This window comes from Ochotona princeps, chromosome 4, assembly GCF_030435755.1.
Source record: "Ochotona princeps isolate mOchPri1 chromosome 4, mOchPri1.hap1, whole genome shotgun sequence".
Lineage (NCBI taxonomy): Eukaryota > Metazoa > Chordata > Mammalia > Lagomorpha > Ochotonidae > Ochotona > Ochotona princeps.
In genome coordinates this window covers 82446917-82469973 of record NC_080835.1, presented here as the reverse complement: position 1 = coordinate 82469973, position 23057 = coordinate 82446917, and the positions used below count along the sequence as shown (strand labels likewise).

At 42.2% G+C, this 23057-nt stretch overlaps 2 protein-coding genes and 1 pseudogene across 2 annotated transcripts in view; 2 read left to right on the top strand and 1 right to left on the bottom strand.

Moving 5' to 3' along the window:
• The window catches only part of GRIA4 (glutamate ionotropic receptor AMPA type subunit 4), a 318830-nt gene extending 312089 nt beyond the window's left edge, over positions 1-6741 (top strand). The window contains exons 16-17 of the mRNA XM_004585025.2: positions 1135-1269; positions 6360-6741. Coding sequence (XP_004585082.1) covers positions 1135-1269; positions 6360-6524 — 300 coding nt within the window. The 3' untranslated portion in view covers positions 6525-6741. The remainder of the gene's footprint in view (positions 1-1134; positions 1270-6359) is intronic.
• Positions 6742-12101: 5360 nt separating this feature from the next.
• On the top strand, positions 12102-12783 carry LOC101530930 (mitotic-spindle organizing protein 2B-like; annotated as a pseudogene).
• Positions 12784-17637: 4854 nt separating this feature from the next.
• On the bottom strand, positions 17638-20064 carry MSANTD4 (Myb/SANT DNA binding domain containing 4 with coiled-coils). The gene is made up of 2 exons (XM_058662531.1): positions 19479-20064; positions 17638-19138 (listed from the first exon to the last, which is right to left on the bottom strand). Exons 1-2 carry the CDS (start codon positions 19938-19940, stop codon positions 18563-18565), a joined length of 1038 nt encoding a protein of 345 aa, XP_058518514.1. The 5' UTR covers positions 19941-20064; the 3' UTR covers positions 17638-18562.
• Between the last annotated feature and the right edge of the window lie 2993 nt (positions 20065-23057).

Sequence of the window (23057 nt, the reverse complement as noted above, 5' to 3'; positions counted from 1 at the left end):
TGACCAGAAAAAATAAATAAGTCGGGTCAAGTCCTGATGTAAACTCAGGGAAGCTTGAAAACTGAAAAGTGATGGTAGAGATGAAGTTGCCTTAAAAGTTTTGGCTGCATGAGCTGACATCATGACTAAGTGAAGAGCTGTGGCAGGTCTGTTGGGTTAAACGCCCTGCCGACAAAGCTGGTCAGCAGTTTAACTCACCTTTTGCACAATTTGTCTCTAAGAAAGTGATAGCCATCAAGTCCCTATGAGATTATTTACCAAAACGATTTTTTGGTATAAAATCATATAGTAAGTATACTTGAGTTTATTTAAAATTTTGAATTCTTATAACTTTGCATTTTCTAACCCCTAGGCTTAACTAGCTCAGGAACTACTACATGTTATTGTATGTGCTAGAGCTCTGAAGAATAACATTCCTGAAATATTAGCTGCTTAAACACTTTTGAGTGGAAGTGAGACATTTCTAAACCAAAGTGATTATGTTTACCTATATATAAGTAATTTTTCAAATGACCAAGGTAATATGCATGTTTTTAGAAGTTATCTAAAATGCAAAAATTACCTGAATATTAAACATGTAATACAGTATATAATAGGAAAAAGTGACATATTTTCATTAAATTTCCCATAAAAATATAACTGCAAGAATGAATTATGTGTATTATTTACATATACATTATTTACATATACCTGGTAAAGAGATAATGAACAAAATGTGAAACTAGGAGCTTAAAAAGTCTTAGTTCCTTAAGTAGGAAATGAGAAGTTGTGTTTATTCAAGATAAATCACTAATATTAAAAGTATGTTTTAAAGGAAAAGCCAAATTCCTATGCAGTTCAGTGTTAAACTTACCCCCTTCCAACTTAATACTAAGCCCAGTACTATCACCCTATGAAAACATACAAATGCTTAAATATGGCTAAGAGTAGTGCATTTTGTTATATTTTTAATAATAGTAAAATATTACAGATTTTACTTAATGTAATTTCATATAGTTTATTGGTATCGTAATTTTACTATATCACTGACTTATATTTTATTTAAATAATTAAATGACTGTTTGAATTTCATATGTTCTTATACCTTTAGTCGTGACATTTCCACAGTTAACTGAACTGTCTTTATCCCCCCAGGACAAGACGAGTGCCTTGAGCCTGAGCAACGTAGCAGGCGTCTTCTACATTCTGGTTGGCGGCTTGGGCTTGGCAATGCTGGTGGCTTTGATAGAGTTCTGTTACAAGTCCAGGGCAGAAGCGAAGAGAATGAAGGTGGCAAAGAGTGCACAGACTTTTAACCCAACTTCCTCGCAGAATTCCCAGAATTTAGCAACCTATAGAGAAGGTTACAACGTATATGGAACCGAAAGTATTAAAATTTAGGGGTAGGACTTAGGGCCTACGACAGTGAGTGGGGGATGCATCCTGTGAACGCAGTGTTGTGACCTGTTTGTCCAGTGGTGGTATTGCTTGCTTCTAATTAGAGCTTTATATTTTTGAAAATTTCAGTGCAAAATGGTTCGATTTTCTTTGGCTGCAGATGTACTGTTTGAAACTTTATGTTGCCAATAGATATCTGCATTGCAAGGGTCAGAAGATAAAAGCAAATGGAAATTGTTCTACTAAATCATTTAAGTATATTTTATTTGCAATTTGGGAGCAATTGAAAATTAGTTCTGGGCTTCCTTGCATACACACAAGGCAAATCTCTGTAATAGCAATTTTACAGTCCACATGAAGAAGCACCAAAAGCTACACCATTGTCTATTTGTAGTAAGGCCCTACAGTTTGAGACAACAGTACATGTAAGAACTCCAAGACACGTCATATGTACTCAGTGAATTTTAACTCCAAATCTGATTCATTTTACATTAGTCATCATCCTATATTTTCAATACCTGGAATCTCCACTATTTGTTCAGAGAGCAGTAGTCCTTGAACCAACTCTCCAGGGAGAGTCAACAGGTGAATTTTGATCGCAATTCATATTGGTCAAGTGAAATTCAGCATTTACACTCTTTTAGTGTTACTGAAGTGGATGGTCGTTTTTGGCAATACAGCAGCTTTCCCATCTAAGATATCAGTAAATAAGTATACCTGTTCCAAAGGGAAATACAGTATAAGACACAAAAAAAATTGAGTTACGATTTTTTCATTTTGATTTCTTTGAAACAAGCCACGTCAGCCCTACTTATTCACATCCTCTCACCATGTCACCAGAAAAAATTGTAAGCATTTAGTGGAAATATAGTAGATGAAGATCATTCTTTAAAGAATTGAAATGTCCACTTCTTTGCTCCAAATATAGAATGTGACTTTAAAATAAGATCTGAATGGATTTGTTACTGCTCTTTCTGAAATTGTGTCTCTAAAATCAATTTTTAAAAATTATGCACAATAGCTTGCTGAATAGGCTGCTCATTCTGATTACAGTGATGAATGAGTCTTCAAACCTCCAAGATTCAGTACTTAATGTACCCTAGACACAAAAACAAATTTGACTTTAACAAGATATGTATCAGAGGTTGCGCCAGGTAAACTGGATTTTGATATTTACTTATATAAAAGTTATTGAAGAAATTGTTAGTATACTAAAACAAAGAACAAAGTCATCTGGTCATTTTTATTAACATCTAATTGTTATAACCCATTATCTAGAAATGAATGATGAGGACAAATGCCAGTAGATATTCCTAAAATGATTCTTTCCCAATTCTCAAAAAAATAATTAAGAAATTTTCTAAGTATTCAACTTACTCATATGAATACATTTTGAGTATGTCTTCTAATAGCAAAACAACAAACTGGATGATGGAATTTTAGCCATTGGCAATATTTCATCCTGATGTGTACTGAGTTGGAGAGTTTCTAAAACTAAGAAAACATTTGCCATTCTTTTCTGGCTAATTATTTGGACTACATGCTGAAAAGAATTACTTAAAATGCCCGTAAACTGTTTTGCTATTAATGAGTTAATAGCACTGACGTGTTTGTCCTAACAAAAACATCAGCAAAATCCAACTAGAAGGAAGCAGAGAAAGGAAATGGTATTTTAAAAATCTAAAAAGAAATATTCATGAATGTTAGTTCACTACTAAGCTCTGGGAGATTGTTTAAAAGAAATATAAATTCACAGATTATGTGTAGGCAAGGTATGTGTAGTAATGCTTTCTGAGTCAGAACTTGCCATTAAAGTTCATTGTATTAATTGCCATTGGAATATATTTGCAGTTTTAAGACAGTAAGTTCTTTTAAAAAATAAAGCATTCATGTGTATTTGGCTTTTTAAACGATAATGGCATTCACTGTAAAGGAAATGGCCTGCCCCAGTAGAAAAGAACTGAGCGTAAGTAGTTTTTAACTGTATTCTAAAATTAAGTGGCTTCTTCCTTTAAATAGTCCCATTGACCATCATTGTGCCAATAGATTGGTGATTTAAATAATATTTTTCCATAAGCCTCCTAAACACCTTAAATGTTCTATCCATGGAAGAGATCCACTGAAAAGTGATAATGTTTCAAAGGAACACATACAATTACGGTAAGAGTCACTAGCCACAGTAATCAAGTAAATCCAACTAGAAAAACGTGCATGACAGTTTCCCAGTTTGACAGGCTCAACATGTTCATACAGTAAAAATGGAGGTAACATTTTAAGGAACAATCAGGATATGAAACTACAGGGTATACAATGTTCAAATAAATGTAAACAAATAGCGTGTTACCGAAGTTTAATGGTTAAAATAATCAGTTAAATTAATTTATAAAAGAGGTGGTAGTATTTCAGATACATGATCTTTTCAAGCTGTGAGCCAGCTAAGAGCAGAAAGAAAATGAAAATAAATTTAATAGTACAGCCTTCTAACATAGCACAGCTTTCTAAACACTCATAATGTTTTTATTGCTAGTGTTTTTCAACAATGAAAATAAATCTAAATTTATAAACTTAAAAATTAGTTATCTGTTCTTGAGGTTCTAGAGGCACTAACACAGTGACTTGGATTAGACTCATGAGCATTTTTTTCTTGATCTCCTAACCACTTGACTTAATCCAATTAATCCAAAGTGCCCCCCAAATCACTTTCACAAGAAGCATATGGAGAATGCAGATGCTGCGACTAAAATATTTCAAGCAAAAGAATAGTCACCGAAGGATTGTGACACACGAAAATCCAGCTGAAACACATAACACTGGAAAACAGAATTTTGCAAAAAAATCAGTCAGCAACCTTGATACCTCGCAAAGGCCTATACTTCTTGAATACAACAATTCACAGTTTGATTTTCCTTGTACAGTGCTGCCATATTAAAGCTCTTTTTGATACCTCACACCCAAATTCATGTCGATTAAATTCAGAGTGGGAAAAATATCTCTACTGAGATAACCTAGTTGGAGGCTCAAGAATCTTGCAGCCATGTTCATGTCCTCATTCGCTGGTAAGATCCTGCCATGTGAGTGAGATGCTTGACCGAGGAATCCATTTAGATCTTCTAATGAACTTCGTTTTTACCTTCTCAATGGTGTACTGAAATCATTTCTGCTCAATTGAAAACAGTATGCCATTTATTCATTCAGAATTTTTAAGATACAATTTGCATATCATAAAATTCACTCCTTTAGTATATAGTTCAACAGTTTTGACAAATACTTCACTTGGGATTGTATCCTACCAATTTCATATACCAGGTTATTTTTTAAAAAGTGCATTTTCACATACATAAATATTCATCCACCACACAATGATTTATTATTTTGTGCCAAATGAAAAACCAAAAACATTTTGATTTACATCAACTAAGACAACAAAAGAATACTCTTTTCCCCTAAAATTTGTTACACTTCCTTTATTTCTACACGTAAAAGCTATAATGTTTCTACATAAACTGTATAATGGCAATCACGAGAATTATTGGTTTCTGAGGCTATTCAGTTAAAAGGAGGTAGGAAATTGATGTTGATTTTTATTGTAGATGATACATCATTGCTGGCAATTTGGTTTCAATTCTCTGAAATTATCAGGATAACTGATCTCTAAACCTTTTCATTCTGGCAGTATTTAATCTAACCTTTGTTTCATTATTTAAGGTATAATTATTTCAATGTTTCAATTCCAGGGCAGAGCAAATCTAAGGATAGAATTTCTTAAAAATTTTAGACTTTCAATCACATCAGGGAGTTAAGATGCAATCTGAGTTGTGAAAGAATTATGATCTGAATTGTGGCAAACCTGGAGAATAACCCCTTCCCCTTGTTTTCCTCTTAATATTAGAATTTAGCTTCTGGAAAGAATTTAAAAGCAGTGGATGAACAGTAATTAGATTTCCCAATAGAACTGCCTGGTTCTCTTCTCTGTAATATTATTATCTGCTACCTAACTTGGCAGAGAACAGAAATTTAATGAGGATTTCAGAAAACTAACCCTATAGCTCCAATATGAAAAATTTCTCAGTGATGACCGTGCAATAGGTTTAACTTCCAACATAAACCTTTAGTGAACTATGTGTCACTGATTGTGCTGTCCTGAGTCATGTCTATGACTGGTGTGAATGAATGCAAGTGTCTGTGTTAGGTCTCTATTATGAAAACAAGATGTCATGATTAGTTTTACATGTCATTGGTTTAGACAGTTATCCCAAATTTAAGAGTCTGATCTTTGCAACGTAAAGAAGACATTCTCTAATTTAAATATATATGTATTTTTGAGAAAATGTGGTCAAACTTTTCTTTACAAAAGATTCATCTATTCATTTATTTCAAAGACAGGGTAGTAGTAGTAGTAGAGAGACAGAGAATCTTCCGTCCACTGGTTTACTCTTCAGTGGCTACGGCAGCCAGGGCTGAGCCAGACTAGAACCAGGAGGAGCCAGGAGCTCCATCCTGGTGTCCTCCTACGTGGGTGGCATGAGTCCAGTGCTTTGGGCCAACTCCACTGCTTTCCCAGGCCATTAGCAGGAAGCTGCTGGACTCAACCAGAAGACAAGGTGAGATCATTGTAACACAGGTGGCAGCTTAGGGCACTGCACCACAGCAATAATTTCATGCAGAAGCTTTGAAGCTTGACATAAGTACTAGGAAGTAGAGAAGAGCAAGTTAAAGGATGTTTCCTGCCCAGATTTGCTAAATAAAATCTAACTTCAAGATTTTAGGATTAGTTCTCACCAGGCAGCATCACAAATTCTAGTCTGATTCATTCTTGAGGGTAGTTGAGCTTGTACAGTTTCCATACAATCAAAATAATCTTGGAAAAAAATGCAGATGTCTAATTATGGATTTTTTTGGTGTTTGTCGTGTCAGATCTTGCTGAAGTAACAGGAATATTGTAACACTCCGTCTTCTTTCTCTTTCCTTTCCATGCAACCTAGTTGACTTTTTCTGAAGCCATAAGAAACAAAGCCAGATTATCCATCACTGGGAGTGTGGGAGAAAACGGCCGCGTCTTGACGCCCGACTGCCCCAAGGCTGTACATGCTGGAACTGCAATTAGACAAAGTTCAGGATTGGCTGTCATTGCATCGGACCTACCATAAAAACCAAAAAAATAATTGAGTGCCTTAATTAAACTGTGTTGGTGACTGATGGAAACACAGCCCCGAAGGACATGCCAAGCCTGGGCCTTGGCTCCACCGATCTTTTGGCTGAGAGTGAAAGTACGCCCTAACTTACTGGGTAGCGACAGCAATGTGTGCATGAGCTCAGCTCGGAAACCCAAACTCAGATTTTATATCAGGAAAACTCACAATCTAGGTTTTTTCGGGGAGGGAGGGAGCTGGGTTGGGTGTCATTAACAGCATCAAATTTCACTCGAATGGACTTAAAAACTAATCAGACTTGCGAGTCCGCGCATTAAACTGTGAAACTTTGCTCAGAAAGGCGTTGGTCTTCACTGAAAGGGATAAAATAGTTCTAGATGTCCATGAACATGCTAACCGGTGTTTCCAGAACACCCATATAGTCCGTGGAAGACTATCCAGCTGAGAAAACAAATCACTAAACTGTGATAAGAAAATAATAAACATGTAAATCCTGTGAAAAAATTTAAAGGAAGTATTTACACTTACATTGGAGAAAACAAATACTGAAACATGCTTGCTTTTTAACCGACGTAAATTCAGTAGAGGACAACACAATTTTTTTTCTAACCATCTTAGGGAACAATACATTGCAATAATTGATATAAATGTGATCACTGTAATAAACTTTAGAAACTTTTTTTTACAAATGTTGTTGGTCATCTTCTTCTTTGCTATGACCTTAACTCTCTCACAAGAATAGGTTCACGTATTGCATTTGTCTCACTACCAGAAACAAAAACAAAATGAAGAAAAAGTTGACATTAAATCATCAATCTGCAATGTAGAATCAAAAGAGACTACGGGTCACTCATGCTATCGATATTATTTATAATTTTGTTCTGTGTGCAAAATTGTGGTTTTTGTACCCACCAAAAAAATAAAACAAATGTTCTTACAATATCGACAGAGCTTAAAGGTTTTATTTCTTATTATAAAAGTTATTTCAGAAATAAGCATATATGAAGGATTGTAAAGTCAAGTGGTGGACCATATTGGAAAATGTAGCTAGCCCTTATTAGTTTTTGCTTCCTGAGCTATCCATCTTTACAGGTCTTGGGTCATTAGCAGATTAAATTGTTGAAGATGGAGTCTTTGAGTCAGGAAACGAGACATTGTCCTAACAGCTACATAGCCTGTAATTGTGTGTTGAAGTTTTACTTGACTGTATTTTGCTGCATAAAATTATGTGTCTCTTGGGCTTTTCTCCTAATTCCTATTGTTCCATTTAAACCCTTTGATGGCACTAATAAGAGCTTGGGGGTAGACCACAAAGAATTAGCTCTTGTTTCCAAATAGAAATTGTAAAGAAATTATACCCGTGTTTATTTACATTACCTTATGTATGGGTTAAATTATCATGGTTCAAAAGAAGATTTGATTCACTTGAAACAATATGTATAGTCATGCTCTGCACAAGATTGTTTTGGCCAAAAATGGGCCACATATATATACAATGGTGGTCCCGTTAAATTATCACCTGGTGGCATTACAGCCAACTTCATTTGTGTAAGTAAGCTATTTGCACAACGATGAAATTCCTTAACGTCACATTTCTCAGAATGCATCCCCAAAGTCAATAAATGCACGGCTATACTCTAATCCAGATAGAATCATGTACTTAGGGATCTTGGCAGAAAAGCACAAGTTAGGTTGATTTCAAAACTCTGGGCTTGAAGAATGAGTTGAATTTCAATTGAGTTGAGTTGAGTAAGCTGAGTTGAGTTTTAATAAGAGAGTAAGTGGTAAGGGCCTTATGGGTGAATAGTAACCCAAAGCTGAATACTTCAATGTTTCATTTAAGGATCATACGCAACTAGCTGGGCAGATGAGAACATCGGGTGTGAAGTTGAACTTGGAAAAGGTGAAAGATCGATCCCCTTCCCTCAACTCCGGAGACCCACAGCTGCTGTTCAACCTCTGTGCTGCATTAAGAACAATCCTAAAAAGCCTGATTCTAGGAACGCACGCACACCTACACACAATGTTCCCTCAGGAAAAATTCTCTAAGCTCTCGAGCCGAGCAAATGAGTTCTTCATGATCTGCCCCCACCCCCCCTTTTTAATCTCTTCTAGGACTTCTCACTCATATCCAACTTTTCCCACCAGCAAAGACCTTCAGAGGCAGCACACAGAGCACTGCGTATACGTTCCCTCAGTCTGTAACGCTTCCCTGTCTCCTCTGCCCGGCTAACGTGTACTCATCCTTCAGTATGCAATTTGAACCTTACTTGCCCTGAGAAGATTTCTGTGATTCTCACCAGCCCCTGCCTATGAAACTAAGTTAGGTGCCATTCTTAATGTTTCTTCCCCATCACAGCACTTACCATACTGCATTGTAATTGCCTGTGTACTTGTCTGTAAACTACTAGACTGTAAGCTCCTTGAGGGCAGGGACTGTGTCTATGTTGTTCACAGTTGTATCCCCAGCACCCAGCACAGTGCCTGGCATAATGTAGGTGCTTAATAAATATTTGTTGAATGAATGAATGAATGAATTGAATTCATTTAAGGGAAAGCAGAAAGATAATATCTTTGCTCATTGACAGTCACTAGAGTGTGTGTTAGCATATGGTACAATTGAATGAAGGCTGAATATTCACTGATGTCACGAAGTGGTCTACAATGGTAGAAGGAGTGGTTAAAAGAAAACCAAAAGAGACTGATCTGATAAATTTTCTGATTAGGTAGAACTATACTAAGCTGTGGAATATTTTGTTTGTTTGAAAAATTACTCAATAACCTCAAATATGATTTCTGCCTGATTTTCACCCATGCTTCCGAAGCTTCACCTAGAACTTTCCAAGTCTTGGGACTAATTCATAGTATAAAGCAAAAGACTTGTATTTTTTTTCCGAAAAGCAACCTTGTTATAAACAACATTTCAGATTTGCCATCAGAAATGAGGAATATCTTCCTGGATTCCAGTCTGATAGAATGCCATAAAACTTGAAAACATGATTTTTAAAACATGTTTAAGTTATAAAACATTTGAATCAAAACATTTGGTTTTACCAAGTCGAAGAACTCATCTACCAAACAGACAAGATGACTATCTAGTGATCCTAAACGTATCAGGCAAAGCTAAATTTGAAACTACATTAGCTAGTTAAAGCTATACAGTGATCCCTTTTGAAAAATACAGCGAATCTTCAGAGAAGCACTTTGCTATGCTAAGTTTAGTAAACACCTCTGAGGATGCCAGGAATGCTACCATTTCTGCACTGGCTTCAGATGGGTGCATGTCTGTCAGCTCTGTGCTTCCTGGTGCCCCCGCTTATAATGATCAAGTCATTCCATTTCCTTGAGTCACAGCCCACAGCGGTGGTCAATACATATTTTTAAATTCATAAACACTACTTTATACCTTAAGTTAGTATCAGTGAATATAATGTTCAAGGGATTTTCCCAGAACACAAAATATCCCAATATGCAATACCAATAATGTGATAATAGAAGTAAGAAGTAAATAAAAGTGACATACAGGAGAGTTCGAGAAACTGAGTGATTCACTTGTCTTTACTTTATTAACATAACATTTTGTAAAAAAAACAAAACTGTATCAATTCACACACCTCAAAAAGGGTCTCTAGTTTTACTCTTGTACACTAAGGCTTTTAGCATTTGGAAAACCAAATGCAAATGCAATGTAATATGTGATGGATTAAATGTTTTCTAAATGACTAATTCTTTGCAAAAAAAAAAGATGCATAAATTACAGTGAGCAAGAGATGAGCTCCCAAAACAGTCTCCATTGTAACAACAAAAAGTAAGCCATACTCTGTGAAATTAAAAACAGCTTGTTCATTTGCTTCAATTTAATTGGGGGTGGGGGTGAGTGGGCAAAGGAATGAGGAAAATAAGCAGATAAGGGAATAGGAGATGTTAACATGTTAACATACCAAAATGCTAGTAGGAAGACTAATAGGCTCAATTTGCAAGGGCAAAAGAATTTATAGAACAGCAGTGTTTGATATATGATATTTCCACTAGTTGATTTGTAATTTTTAAAATAAGACTTAAATGTTTATTTGAAAGGCAGAGCAACAGAAAGAGGGAGAGACAGAGACAAAAAAAAAATTAAATACTTATTTATTCACCAATGGCCACAACAGCCAGCTTTAAGCCAGGATGAAGTGACATGGGAGGAATTCAGTCCTGTTCACCCACCAGGCTGACAGGGACCCAGGGAATTGGGTCATCTTCTGTGGCTTTCTTAAGTGCTTTTTCAGAAGGTTGGATGGGAAGGGAGTAGCCAATACCAGACCTCCGTATGGGATGCTGGCCTCTCAAGTGTAGTCTTACTGCTGTGTTACAATGCAAGGCCCTAAATGTTTAATGTTGATGTATTCTTCCCATGTCTGCAGATTTCTAAAACAAGGGTTTAGTTAATCTGACCCAAGATCTTCTCAAAATCGTACTTCCCACCAACACTGTTTAAGCGTCCAAGACCACTATCAGAGTATGTGAATCATTGTGACTCAGACCTATGGTGAAATAGACTGTAACTTGACATTTGCTTACAACCTTAAAGCTCAACCCAGCAAGCATACATCGATGCAATACTCCTCAAGTCTTGCCCCACCTTCTGCTTCCTCCTTCTGTACTTTTAATCCTCCTCCCCACTCATTTTCCTACTGCTTTGCTCTTTCTCTCTGAACTTGCCACCATTCTTGCTCAATACAAAGAAAAACCTAACCCTCCCTAAGTTATCCAATCTCCTGATAGCATCATTACATGTTCCACAACCCTAGATGAAAAATCAATGGCACTCCTCACTATTACATCTGTGCCCTCATGCATAAGATTCCCTCCTCTGCGACACGGATGTCAGTAAGCACCCAGTCAAAAGGGATCACCTACACACCCATGTTGTATGCTGTGATTGCTCTCCATTTACTAATGTTGTTTGGCGTTTGATTTATGCATATTGTATACTCCCAAGAGCTTTCATTATCTCGAGTAGCACTCAGGTCATCTGAAATGCTTCATGGAACCCCTTGCCATGTAGTTCCTTTATTACCCATTGGTCTTGCCTCTGTTATTGAAAGTCACCAATTCCAGTGAGTTTGCAGTTAACCTTGTTATCATTTACCTGCTCATATTACTCAACATGATGATCACTCTATCCTTTTTACACTCTAGTTACTGGGGGAAAAAAGTGACGTTAATCTATTTTTAAAAGATTTATTTATTTATTTATTTATTATTGGAAAGTCAGATTTACAGAGAGAAGGAAAGACAGAGAGAAAACAGAGCTAATCCAATCTAAAACCAGGAACCAGGAGCCTCTTTCGGGTCTCCCATGCGGGTGCAGGGTCCCAAGGCTTTGGGTCATCCTCTAATGCTTTCCAAGGCCACAAGCAGGGAGCTGTGTGGGAAGTGGAGCAAACGAGGCATGAACAGGTCCAGGGATGACCAAGCCAAGACAGGCTGCTGGCTTTCTGCCTTTCCGGCCACAGCCTGAGGGGGAGGCTAGAGGGAAGGCGGGCAGCGGGCTGTTGACGGCCCGGAGGCGCATCTGAGGCGCTGAGGCGCGGATGGCCGTGTCAGGCTCCGGCCTCGGCTCCGGGACGACCCGCCGGCTGGAGAAGGCGACCCTCCAGAAGCTGGCACTGCGGCGGAAGAAGGTGCTGAGCGCCGAGGACGTGGCGCTGTACGAGCTGGCGCAGGCGGCGGCCGCTGCCATCGACCCCAATGTGTTCAAGATCCTGGTGGACCTGCTGAACCTGAACATGGCCCCCTCGCCGTCTACCAAATGCTGAAGGCCATGTGTGCCGGACAGAGGCTGGCCAGCGAGCCCCAGCACGCCCTGCCCTCATCAGACATGCTGGAGACCCAAGGGAGAGACAAGGGCAGTGCCGCGGTCCAGGCAGAACGCAGCAGCCGCGCTGGATCCAGCCAGAGGCTGCCCCGCCAGGCCAGCGCCAGCAGGCTGCCCGAGGGGGCTGCGCGTGCCAAGAGCCCAACTCAGCAACTCCTAGGACAGGAATGGAGGCATGGCAGCAGCTTGTCAACCTGCATGGCTCCTCCACCCACCCTCCTGGCACAGCTACAGGCTGTTTCCTCCAGTTGAAATTCTGAAATGAAAACTTGTGCAGAGCTGAGGGCTGGGGGTAGCAAGCAAGCTGCAGCTCCGCTGTGCACTCTCAGGTTTTAAGTGTCTCAAAGTAGGCCTGACACGATGGCTCAACGACTAAATCCTCACCCAGTACATACCAGGGTCCCATAAGGGCACCAGTTCAAGTCCCGGTAACCCTGCTTGCCTTCAAGCTCCCTGCCTATGACCTGGGAAAGCAGTGGAGGATGGCCCAAAGCCTTGGGACCCTGTGCCCACATGGGAGATCCAGAAGAAGCTCCCGGTTTTGGATCGACATGGCACGGCTCCGACTGTTGCAACCACTTGGGGAATGAAGCAGCAGATGGAAGATCTTTCTGTCGCTGGTCTCTATAAATCTACCTTTCCAATAAAAATAATCTTTATCTCAAAAAAAGAAACATGGACAGAATGTCTCTATAAATAAAAAAAATGAACATCTATTGAATAAAATCTTCAAAACAATTAAAATGAAAATTCAAAGAAATAACATATATGACTAGTTAATATGAAAATACACTCAGTTTAATAATTAAAGGAAGTAAATGGCAATCAAATGAGACAAATATTTCTGGTAAAATAAGTGTGAGAATAAACTTCAAACACTACTCTTGGTAGTTAACACCTTGGAATTAACATGACAGTGTCAATTAAGGTAAAATGATCCTTCATTACCATATCCAGGAATTTTGACACTCTTTGCATTTTCAGGGCTATCAATAGAACTTTGTGTAAATAGTTTTACTTATTTCAATGTTTGTTTCACATTAGCTTTTATTTTTAAAATAGAACTCTTCCTGTTTCTCTTCCTAAATGCTTAGCAGATGAAAAATATTTTAACTCTCCTTAAATATCAATAAATGTAATTATATGATCACTAAAAGTGAGTTAAGTATCCACATGTAATAATTCAAAAGATGTCCACAACAACCCCAGATGAGAAAAGTAAAATCAGAGATATTATGTAACTAGCACAAAGCCAGTGTAAAAAAAAAAACAATGTCTCTGGATTCTAAGCAGAATCCTTATTCCATGGATGAAATACATTCTCAGTAACAAAAAATACCTACATGAAAATAAAATGGAACAGCTAAAAATATTAGTTAATATCCTCCGTGCTAGGAACCTTGCTATGTACTAGTAATAAAACTATAGCAATAAAATGGAGGTTTCTTTTATGTATAAAAGTAAGACTAAATTATTTTTCTTACTTTAGAAATATTCCTAGATGCACTGAGTTTGAGTGTATGAAATAGCAGCACAGATCAGAGAAAAAATACGGGCTAGAAAACAGAGGTCTAAAACTTAAAAAAAAAAAAAGATTTATTTGAATGATAGAGCAATAGAATATCTACCACCTGCTGGTTCACTTCCCAAATGGCAGCAATAGTCAGAGTATTTTAAACCTTTTAAAAATTATTTTAGATGACGTTTACATAGTTAATCAGAGTGGAAAGGATCTATGGTTAGGGAGAAACGGGTGTGATCACTGTTTCCAAACTATCTATTTCTTCTTCCCATTTCTGTGGGGAGAGGAGAGATAAAGGGAGAGGCCATACCCAGCCTCCCAACCATCCAGTACCCAAGGAGGGGAATGGCCATCTGTTATCAACCCAGGGTCACAATGCAGCACGTGCTGCAGGGGTTCTGCCCAGGCGGATATGATAGTTCTGAAATGCTGTCGATCTCGCTGATCTGTGGATGAGGAACCCCTTCCAATGCCCAGTGGTTGACACAGTTGAGCTTAGGGTCTCCATTCGCCCAGATATTTGCTGTCATCATTGGGCTGGGATAGTTGTCCATATGTTCTGTTCTCCATTCTCTGCTGTGGTACCAAATGGACTCTGCAGGCCCCAATGGGCTATCATATTTTCTATGTGCACCATGGTCTGCTTTGCAGCACTCCATACCTTATGCAGATGAGGACCAGTTCTCATAGGTGGACCCATGGACCCAGGCCAGGCGACCCAGGCCCAGCCAGACCCCCAACCATGGGGCTCATGGACCTGACACTCACCCCTTCAGGTGTGCTCCAGAACTCAGGCCAGGTGACCCAAGCCCCATTGAACACCCCATCACTGGAACTCATGGATCCAGCACCCACCACACAGGCAGGCCAAAGGACCCAAGCCAGGCGACGTGGGTCCCACTAGAACCCCCACCCTTAGGCTCAGAGATCCGCCACCCGCCACATAGCTGGGCCCTAGGACCAGGGCCAGACGACCCAGGTCCTTCCAGACCCTCCACCCCTGGGACTAACAGATTCAGCACCCACTGCACAGGTGCACCCAACTACTTGGTCCAGACGATCCAGACCCCACTAGATGCCCTATTCTTGGGGCTCTTGGACCCAGCTCCCACCGTGCAGACAGGCCCAAGGCCCTGGACCAGGTGAACCGGGACCCACCAGATTCCCTGCCCTCAGGACTTATGGACCTGGTATCCACCACACAGGCAGTCCCAGGGACCTGGGCTAGAAGACCCAGGCCATTCCAGAACCCCACCCCTGAGGATAAGCCCCAAGCCACAAGCCTGACCCAGCCCAAGCTCTCCTGATTGCATGGCAACTACAGCTGGGGGGATAAAGCACCCCAGCCTCCAGCCCAGACTTACCTGAGATTCACCCACAGCATGGCAGCCAGAAAAGTATAGTGTTAAAGAACACCACAGTAAAATAATTCTAGAGTCAAAGCAAAAAAAAAAAAAAAAAAAAAAGTGTTAAGAACAGAGACAGGACAAGGTAGGTATTAATTTAAAATATTTTGCAAAAACTATAATCTGCTTTTATATGTAAGATACAGGTGGGAAGGAATAAATAAGTAGAAAATGGAAACAAGGTAATGTAAAATGGTCAAACCAGGGAGAAAATGAAATAAGCAAGAATTCTCTTTAAATACAAAGACAAGTATTTTATTGAGAAGAAAAAAACTATTACATTTGTTTCCAAAAATGTATGACCATTTCTTTCTTATTTTTTTAAGGATTTATTTTATTTTTACTGGAAATATGATATACAGAGAGGAAGATCTTCTGTCCATTCATTCACTCCCCAAGTGGTTGCAACAGCCGGAGCTGCGCCAATCCGAAACCAGGAGCCAGGAGCCTCTTCTGGGTCTCCCATGCGGGTGCAGGGTCCCAAGCTTTGGGTCGCCCTCAGCTGCTTTCCCAGGCCACAGCCAGGGAGCTGGATGGGAAATGAGGCCACTGGGATTAGAAATGGTGCCCATATGGGATTCTGGTGCATGCAAGGCGAGGACTTTAGCCACTGGGCTACCACACCAGGCCCCCATTTCTAAGTCAGGATCACAAAAAGAAGGGGAAGGTGCTACCTATGACCTAGGTGGTTACATAATTCAGCATTCTCATTTATGCACTTTTGTGTTGGACAAATGTAAAACCAGTGGCATAAACTGTTGGCTATCTTCACACTTTCCTTAAAAAAAAAATTAAACTGCAACACTAATCTCATCCTGCATTTAAGTAACATTTTAGCTTATATAATTTACATATATCACTTTCTTTTATTTACTTTTTTTATTTGAAAGGCAGAATTAGAGAAAGAGACACAGAGAAATCTTTTATCCACTGGTTCACTCCACAAATATCACAATGGCTGGAGGTGGGCCAGTCTGAAACCAACAGCTTCTTCCAGGTCTCCCACATAGATCTAGGAGTGTAAGTACTTGGGCCATCCGTCCTCTGCCTCTTTCCAGGCACATTAGCAGGAAGCTGTATAGGAAACAGAACAGCCGGGACCTGAAAGAATGCTCATGTGGGATGCTAGTGCCACAGGTAGAGGCTTAACCTACCACGCCACAGTGCTGGCCCCTATCATTTTCTTTAAAGATAAAAACAAAATGAACAGGGAACACTAGCATTGTATGTACCAATATTATGCCATTTCACACGCGAGGAACTCAAATGACAGGGCAAGTTCAACGACTTTCACCAGTAGTGAATAGCAAAGCCACAATTCTTAAAATCACATCTACCAACTTGCACTACAACTTCTCCTTGGAGCTCTTATGCTAAAATATTTCATTTGCTATTTTTTCAGGTAGTCAGTTAAATTCCTGAGGCATAGTTTCCTTTCTTATAAAATATGGGGATAAAATAGCTTAGCTCAAGAGTTACATTGAGGAACAAACGAAATAACACACACAACCCACAGCCGCGGCAGACTAATGACCAGTGCAAACGGTAAGGCCCTGCCCCACTCACCCTGACGAGACACTGAGGTTCGGTCGTCTTTACTCTTCCTACAATCAGCAGCACATGAAATAAACTTCCAGACAGGCAAACTTATTTCTACAGTAGAAGCATTTATTGCAATTATAGAAAAATAACACTATTTCAACATCAGGGCAAATAAGCAGACATAAATTTTCCCCTTGTATACTTACGCTCAAATGTGAATACATGATTTCAAGTCATTCTTAAATTAACAAGGAACCAACACAAAATCAAGGTAATACCCATCAACAGAGGAGATACATTAAAGCTACATTACCAGCCCTGTAAATCGGGAAACACAAAGTGGTCTTGTGCAGCCATTGTCAATTTTAGTGTGTATCAGAGTTGCATGGATTGTTGGAAAAGAAACTTCTGGAAACAGGAGGGAAATCATCCAGTTACAAAACCCCTGTTTTCAGAAGTGCAGCCTACAAAGAGACTTCAGATACAAACTCTGTTCCTCAGATGGGGCAAAGACAAAATACAGATTATCTTGGAGCTTCAGAATCAAGAATAACAACAGATAAAACTCTCAAGACTTAGTCCACAGATGAGGTCAGCTTGTGCGTGTTCGGTGCTTCCAATAGTCCACAACACAGCGACAGAATTGGTTATCTTAAGATCACCATCATGTGATACAGAGGACATACTGTCCCACCCCCAACTCCAAATAGCTATGATTGAGTTTAAAATTCAGTCATTCACGCAAGGTCTGAGCTCACGGGCTACTTGCATCATTTCCACTAACTTCAATCACTCACTTATGCAAGTTTTCAGCACATGGCTGAAATAACAATTTTCTGCATTCGAACTAAGACAGTGGATTAAAAAGAAAGGCAGAGAACTAAAGCTTCAAAACTGTATGCTGCTTCTAAATCATCAATAGCTAGAAGAATGAACTAGTTTTCAAAGTGAGCCATTTTAGGCAATTTTAGATGTTCCCTGTATTGTTTTCTGAACCTCGGAAAGCTATCGTTGCAAACACAGGAATAGAATATCTATAATTTTCATCACTTTTCATATTCAGTATACTATATGGTAGTGTTTCATAGTTAAAAAGAGTTTTTGGCTTTAAGTACCTACCTACACACATAGCTGAGATTTTAACATTCTAAAACTCTAAAACATAGCTACAGAGGTACACTGTTACGACAGTGTCTTTCAAATTTGGCACTCATGACATCCTGGATTGGGGAAACTCTTTCCTGTGAGGGAAGTGTGCTATGCACAGGCTTTTAGCAACCTCATCGGCCTCCTCACACAGATGCCAGGATCAACACATCCCTAGCCCAGTTTGGACATCTAAAAATGTCTCCAGGCATGCCAAATGTCTTCTGGGGGCCTAACGACCTCTGCTTGAGAACCACTGGGATAGAATTTACAGACACATCGCAAACTCTAGGTGCACAGAGACTATGATATTCTATGTAGCACTACTAACGTAGGGTCTAGCACAATAAGTTTCTGCTATACTGTTTATGCTGGGACACAGAGATTTTTCTGTAATACACACTACATAAGTATACAGTTACCCACGTGTCATTATCTTTTTCCTATTGAAAACACAGACATCAGACAGGAATGAAAGAAAAAACATATAATCTCATTTGCATCTTTCTACTTTCTTACATAAGAAAAACCTACAGTTTAGAAAGACCTAAAGAGATCACTGCAAATGTCCCTCCTTCTGAATTCGAAGTCTCTCCTTCTCTACTTGCAAGCGTTCCTTCTCTATCTGCAGCTTCTCGGACTCAAACTTCAGGAACTGCAGCCTATCCTTCTCCAGCTGTAAGCGTTCCCGCTCGAGTTTCAGCTTCTCCGCTTCTACGTCTTGAGGCTGAAGTACGGACTTTTCCCCTTGGCCAAGTTCGTTTTCCAAAGCTGGCTTCTCTGAGCTGACGATCTGTAGTCGCAGCTTCTCCCTCTCAATCTGCAGGCGCTCCTTCTCCAGCTGCAGGCGCTCGTGCTCCAGGTCTAAATGCCGCAGCCTCTCTTTCTCAATCTGCAGCCTTTCCTTTTCTACCTGCAGTCTTTCAGCCTCGATATCCAGTCGTCGTTTTTCCAACTCTAGTTTCTGCTTCTCTATGTTGACGAGCAAATGGGGTTCATCGTAGGCAGGCCTAGATGGTGTCGAGTTGAGGGTAAAGAACTCATCGATGTGGGGGAAATCAGGAAGCTCATTTTCCCTCCTGGGCTCTGGGATGACAGATGATAACATTTCTTCTTCCTCCTCAATTTCAAACTAAGAGAAAAAGAGTAAGGCTACGTTAAGTAGTGACTGGTATTCTCATGGTTGTTAATCTAGCCAACTTTTAAAAAGGTTTTCTGCCTTGCTTGAGCACACAAAACCACCTGATTTTGAAAACACTCATTTTTTCTGATACTGCTCATCCATAAAATCAAGGTCATTATTTTTTTTTTTTTAGATGAGGAGAAAAGGATTAATGACCCAAAGAGAAATCAAAAGGAATGACTTTTGTAGGTAAGCAAGCCTAAAAACCTGGCAGTTTCACCATTCCGGGATTAGAAATGGCCACGGGAGAACTGAAGAAGATACAGAGGATTTACAGGCTAATACTCACTTCGGGGCTCTGGGGATCTCGCTCTTCTTCTTCTACTTTGACCTCGGTTAAGGATCCACCGGCATCCCTGAAATCTGCCACATTCTGCCAGTCAAAATTTGCATCGTTTCGAAACGCGATCTTTTCGTCGATGTCCTCGGTGAGAGAGTCATCCAGATCAGAGGAGGGCAGGGGAAACCCTGACCCCACCAGCTTGATGTTCGCCTTCATCCTCTTCCTCTTCATCAGCGCTCGCCAGTCCAGGTACCTTCTTTTCACCTCCGTCCCTGTCCTCTGTTCTCCTTCGCCTACCGCATTCACACACTGCGCGATCTCCTCCCAAGCCATCCGCTTCATCACGTTAATCGTTGTGTTGAGCTGCTTAGAAAAGATGACTTCTTTCCTTTTGGTAATTTCTTTTAAAAGCGTCTGAGTTTCTTGCACACTGAAATTGCTTTTCCTTTTTCGTTTCAGCTGCTTCATTTTTTAAGACTTCAGTGTACTCTTACAACAAGAGTGGGTATGAAAAGAATCTGAAGAATGCTACACAACACGAAAACCAGTGACAATCCCTGCTTGGCACTTGGTCCAAATCACTGGTTTTTTTTTGTTTTTTTTTTCGTTTATATAGCGGCAGAGGCAGGTGGATAATTCCTAAAAGGAGGAAAAATAAACTAATCAGCCTGTAACTTTTGTAACATGCCTCCAACCTAACAAACTACATAATTTTGAGAAGAAACATAAAACCTTCTAAAAAGGGCTTAAAATTGTCTGTTTCTGCCAGCAACAAAGTCCAAGATGCCATATTTCACTTCACTGCTGCAATGATTCTTCCTCAACTGTCAGTAATACATTTTTTTAAAAGATGCGTTTATTTATTTGAAAAGTTAGCGAGAGAGAGAGAGTCCTTTCATTGACCTGTTTACTTCCCAGACACCCCCAATGGCCAGGGTTGGCAAGCTGAAGCCAACAGCTTTTGTCAGGTTTCCCATATGGGCAGCGGGGGCCCAAGCGTATAGACAATCTTCTGCCGCTTTCCCAGACCACAAGCCAGGGAGCTGGATTGGAAGTGGGGCAGTTGGGTCACAAACTGGTACCTATAAAGGATGTTGTGTAACAGGAGGCAGTTTGACTTGTTAGACCACAACATCACCCCCCCAACCAGTAATTCGTTTTTGATCCACTCCCATTTCTCCAGTGAAGGGCTTCAGGAAGTTTATGAAAAATGCTTGTTATACTATGAGGCTGCTTCTCTCTGAAGCACTCCATTGCCTATCAGCTTAAATTATTTTTTAGTGTGAAAAATATTCCTCTGGCAATGCACAATACAAGTAGTTGGGGGGGGGGGGTCTTCAACAATTCCATAAAAAATGTTCATTATGAATAAACCATGAGTGGGTTTCACACTCTTTTTGGCACTAAAATAAGCTTATCTTTAAATTCTTTTTTTTTTTTTCATGAATTCTTTGAAGTACCCTTGTAGTATCTTTTACTGAAACAGAAAAATGAAATTAGGAAAGCTGAGGAGAGGCGAGCCGAGGGCTGCGGGAGAGGACGTCTAGCTCGGATCCCGAACCCAGTCCGCCATGTGCCCATGGCTCATGGCGGGCTGGGCCCGGACATGCCTGGGTGCGGCCTGCTTCCTTCTGGGGTGAGTACGCCGAGGGGGGAGGCCTCCGTGACTGGGCATGTCCGGGACCCACCCAACACCCTCATTGGGTGGTGGGTGAACGGGATTGGGGAGGGGCGCAACCTCGGGCCTGCAGGATTTAACTTCCGGCTGCCAGAGGCGAGCCGAGGGCTGCGGGAGAGGACGTCTAGCTCGGATCCCGAACCCAGTCCGCCATGTGCCCATGGCTCATGGCGGGCTGGGCCCGGACATGCCTGGGTGCGGCCTGCTTCCTTCTGGGGTGAGTACGCCGAGGGGGGAGGCCTCCGTGACTGGGCATGTCCGGGACCCACCCAACACCCTCATTGGGTGGTGGGTGAACGGGATTGGGGAGGGGCGCAACCTCGGGCCTGCAGGATTTAACTTCCGGCTGCCAGAGGCGAGCCGAGGGCTGCGGGAGAGGACGTCTAGCTCGGATCCCGAACCCAGTCCGCCATGTGCCCATGGCTCATGGCGGGCTGGGCCCGGACATGCCTGGGTGCGGCCTGCTTCCTTCTGGGGTGAGTACGCCGAGGGGGGAGGCCTCCGTGACTGGGCATGTCCGGGACCCACCCAACACCCTCATTGGGTGGTGGGTGAACGGGATTGGGGAGGGGCGCAACCTCGGGCCTGCAGGATTTAACTTCCGGCTGCCAGAGGCGAGCCGAGGGCTGCGGGAGAGGACGTCTAGCTCGGATCCCGAACCCAGTCCGCCATGTGCCCATGGCTCATGGCGGGCTGGGCCCGGACATGCCTGGGTGCGGCCTGCTTCCTTCTGGGGTGAGTACGCCGAGGGGGGAGGCCTCCGTGACTGGGCATGTCCGGGACCCACCCAACACCCTCATTGGGTGGTGGGTGAACGGGATTGGGGAGGGGCGCAACCTCGGGCCTGCAGGATTTAACTTCCGGCTGCCAGAGGCGAGCCGAGGGCTGCGGGAGAGGACGTCTAGCTCGGATCCCGAACCCAGTCCGCCATGTGCCCATGGCTCATGGCGGGCTGGGCCCGGACATGCCTGGGTGCGGCCTGCTTCCTTCTGGGGTGAGTACGCCGAGGGGGGAGGCCTCCGTGACTGGGCATGTCCGGGACCCACCCAACACCCTCATTGGGTGGTGGGTGAACGGGATTGGGGAGGGGCGCAACCTCGGGCCTGCAGGATTTAACTTCCGGCTGCCAGAGGCGAGCCGAGGGCTGCGGGAGAGGACGTCTAGCTCGGATCCCGAACCCAGTCCGCCATGTGCCCATGGCTCATGGCGGGCTGGGCCCGGACATGCCTGGGTGCGGCCTGCTTCCTTCTGGGGTGAGTACGCCGAGGGGGGAGGCCTCCGTGACTGGGCATGTCCGGGACCCACCCAACACCCTCATTGGGTGGTGGGTGAACGGGATTGGGGAGGGGCGCAACCTCGGGCCTGCAGGATTTAACTTCCGGCTGCCAGAGGCGAGCCGAGGGCTGCGGGAGAGGACGTCTAGCTCGGATCCCGAACCCAGTCCGCCATGTGCCCATGGCTCATGGCGGGCTGGGCCCGGACATGCCTGGGTGCGGCCTGCTTCCTTCTGGGGTGAGTACGCCGAGGGGGGAGGCCTCCGTGACTGGGCATGTCCGGGACCCACCCAACACCCTCATTGGGTGGTGGGTGAACGGGATTGGGGAGGGGCGCAACCTCGGGCCTGCAGGATTTAACTTCCGGCTGCCAGAGGCGAGCCGAGGGCTGCGGGAGAGGACGTCTAGCTCGGATCCCGAACCCAGTCCGCCATGTGCCCATGGCTCATGGCGGGCTGGGCCCGGACATGCCTGGGTGCGGCCTGCTTCCTTCTGGGGTGAGTACGCCGAGGGGGGAGGCCTCCGTGACTGGGCATGTCCGGGACCCACCCAACACCCTCATTGGGTGGTGGGTGAACGGGATTGGGGAGGGGCGCAACCTCGGGCCTGCAGGATTTAACTTCCGGCTGCCAG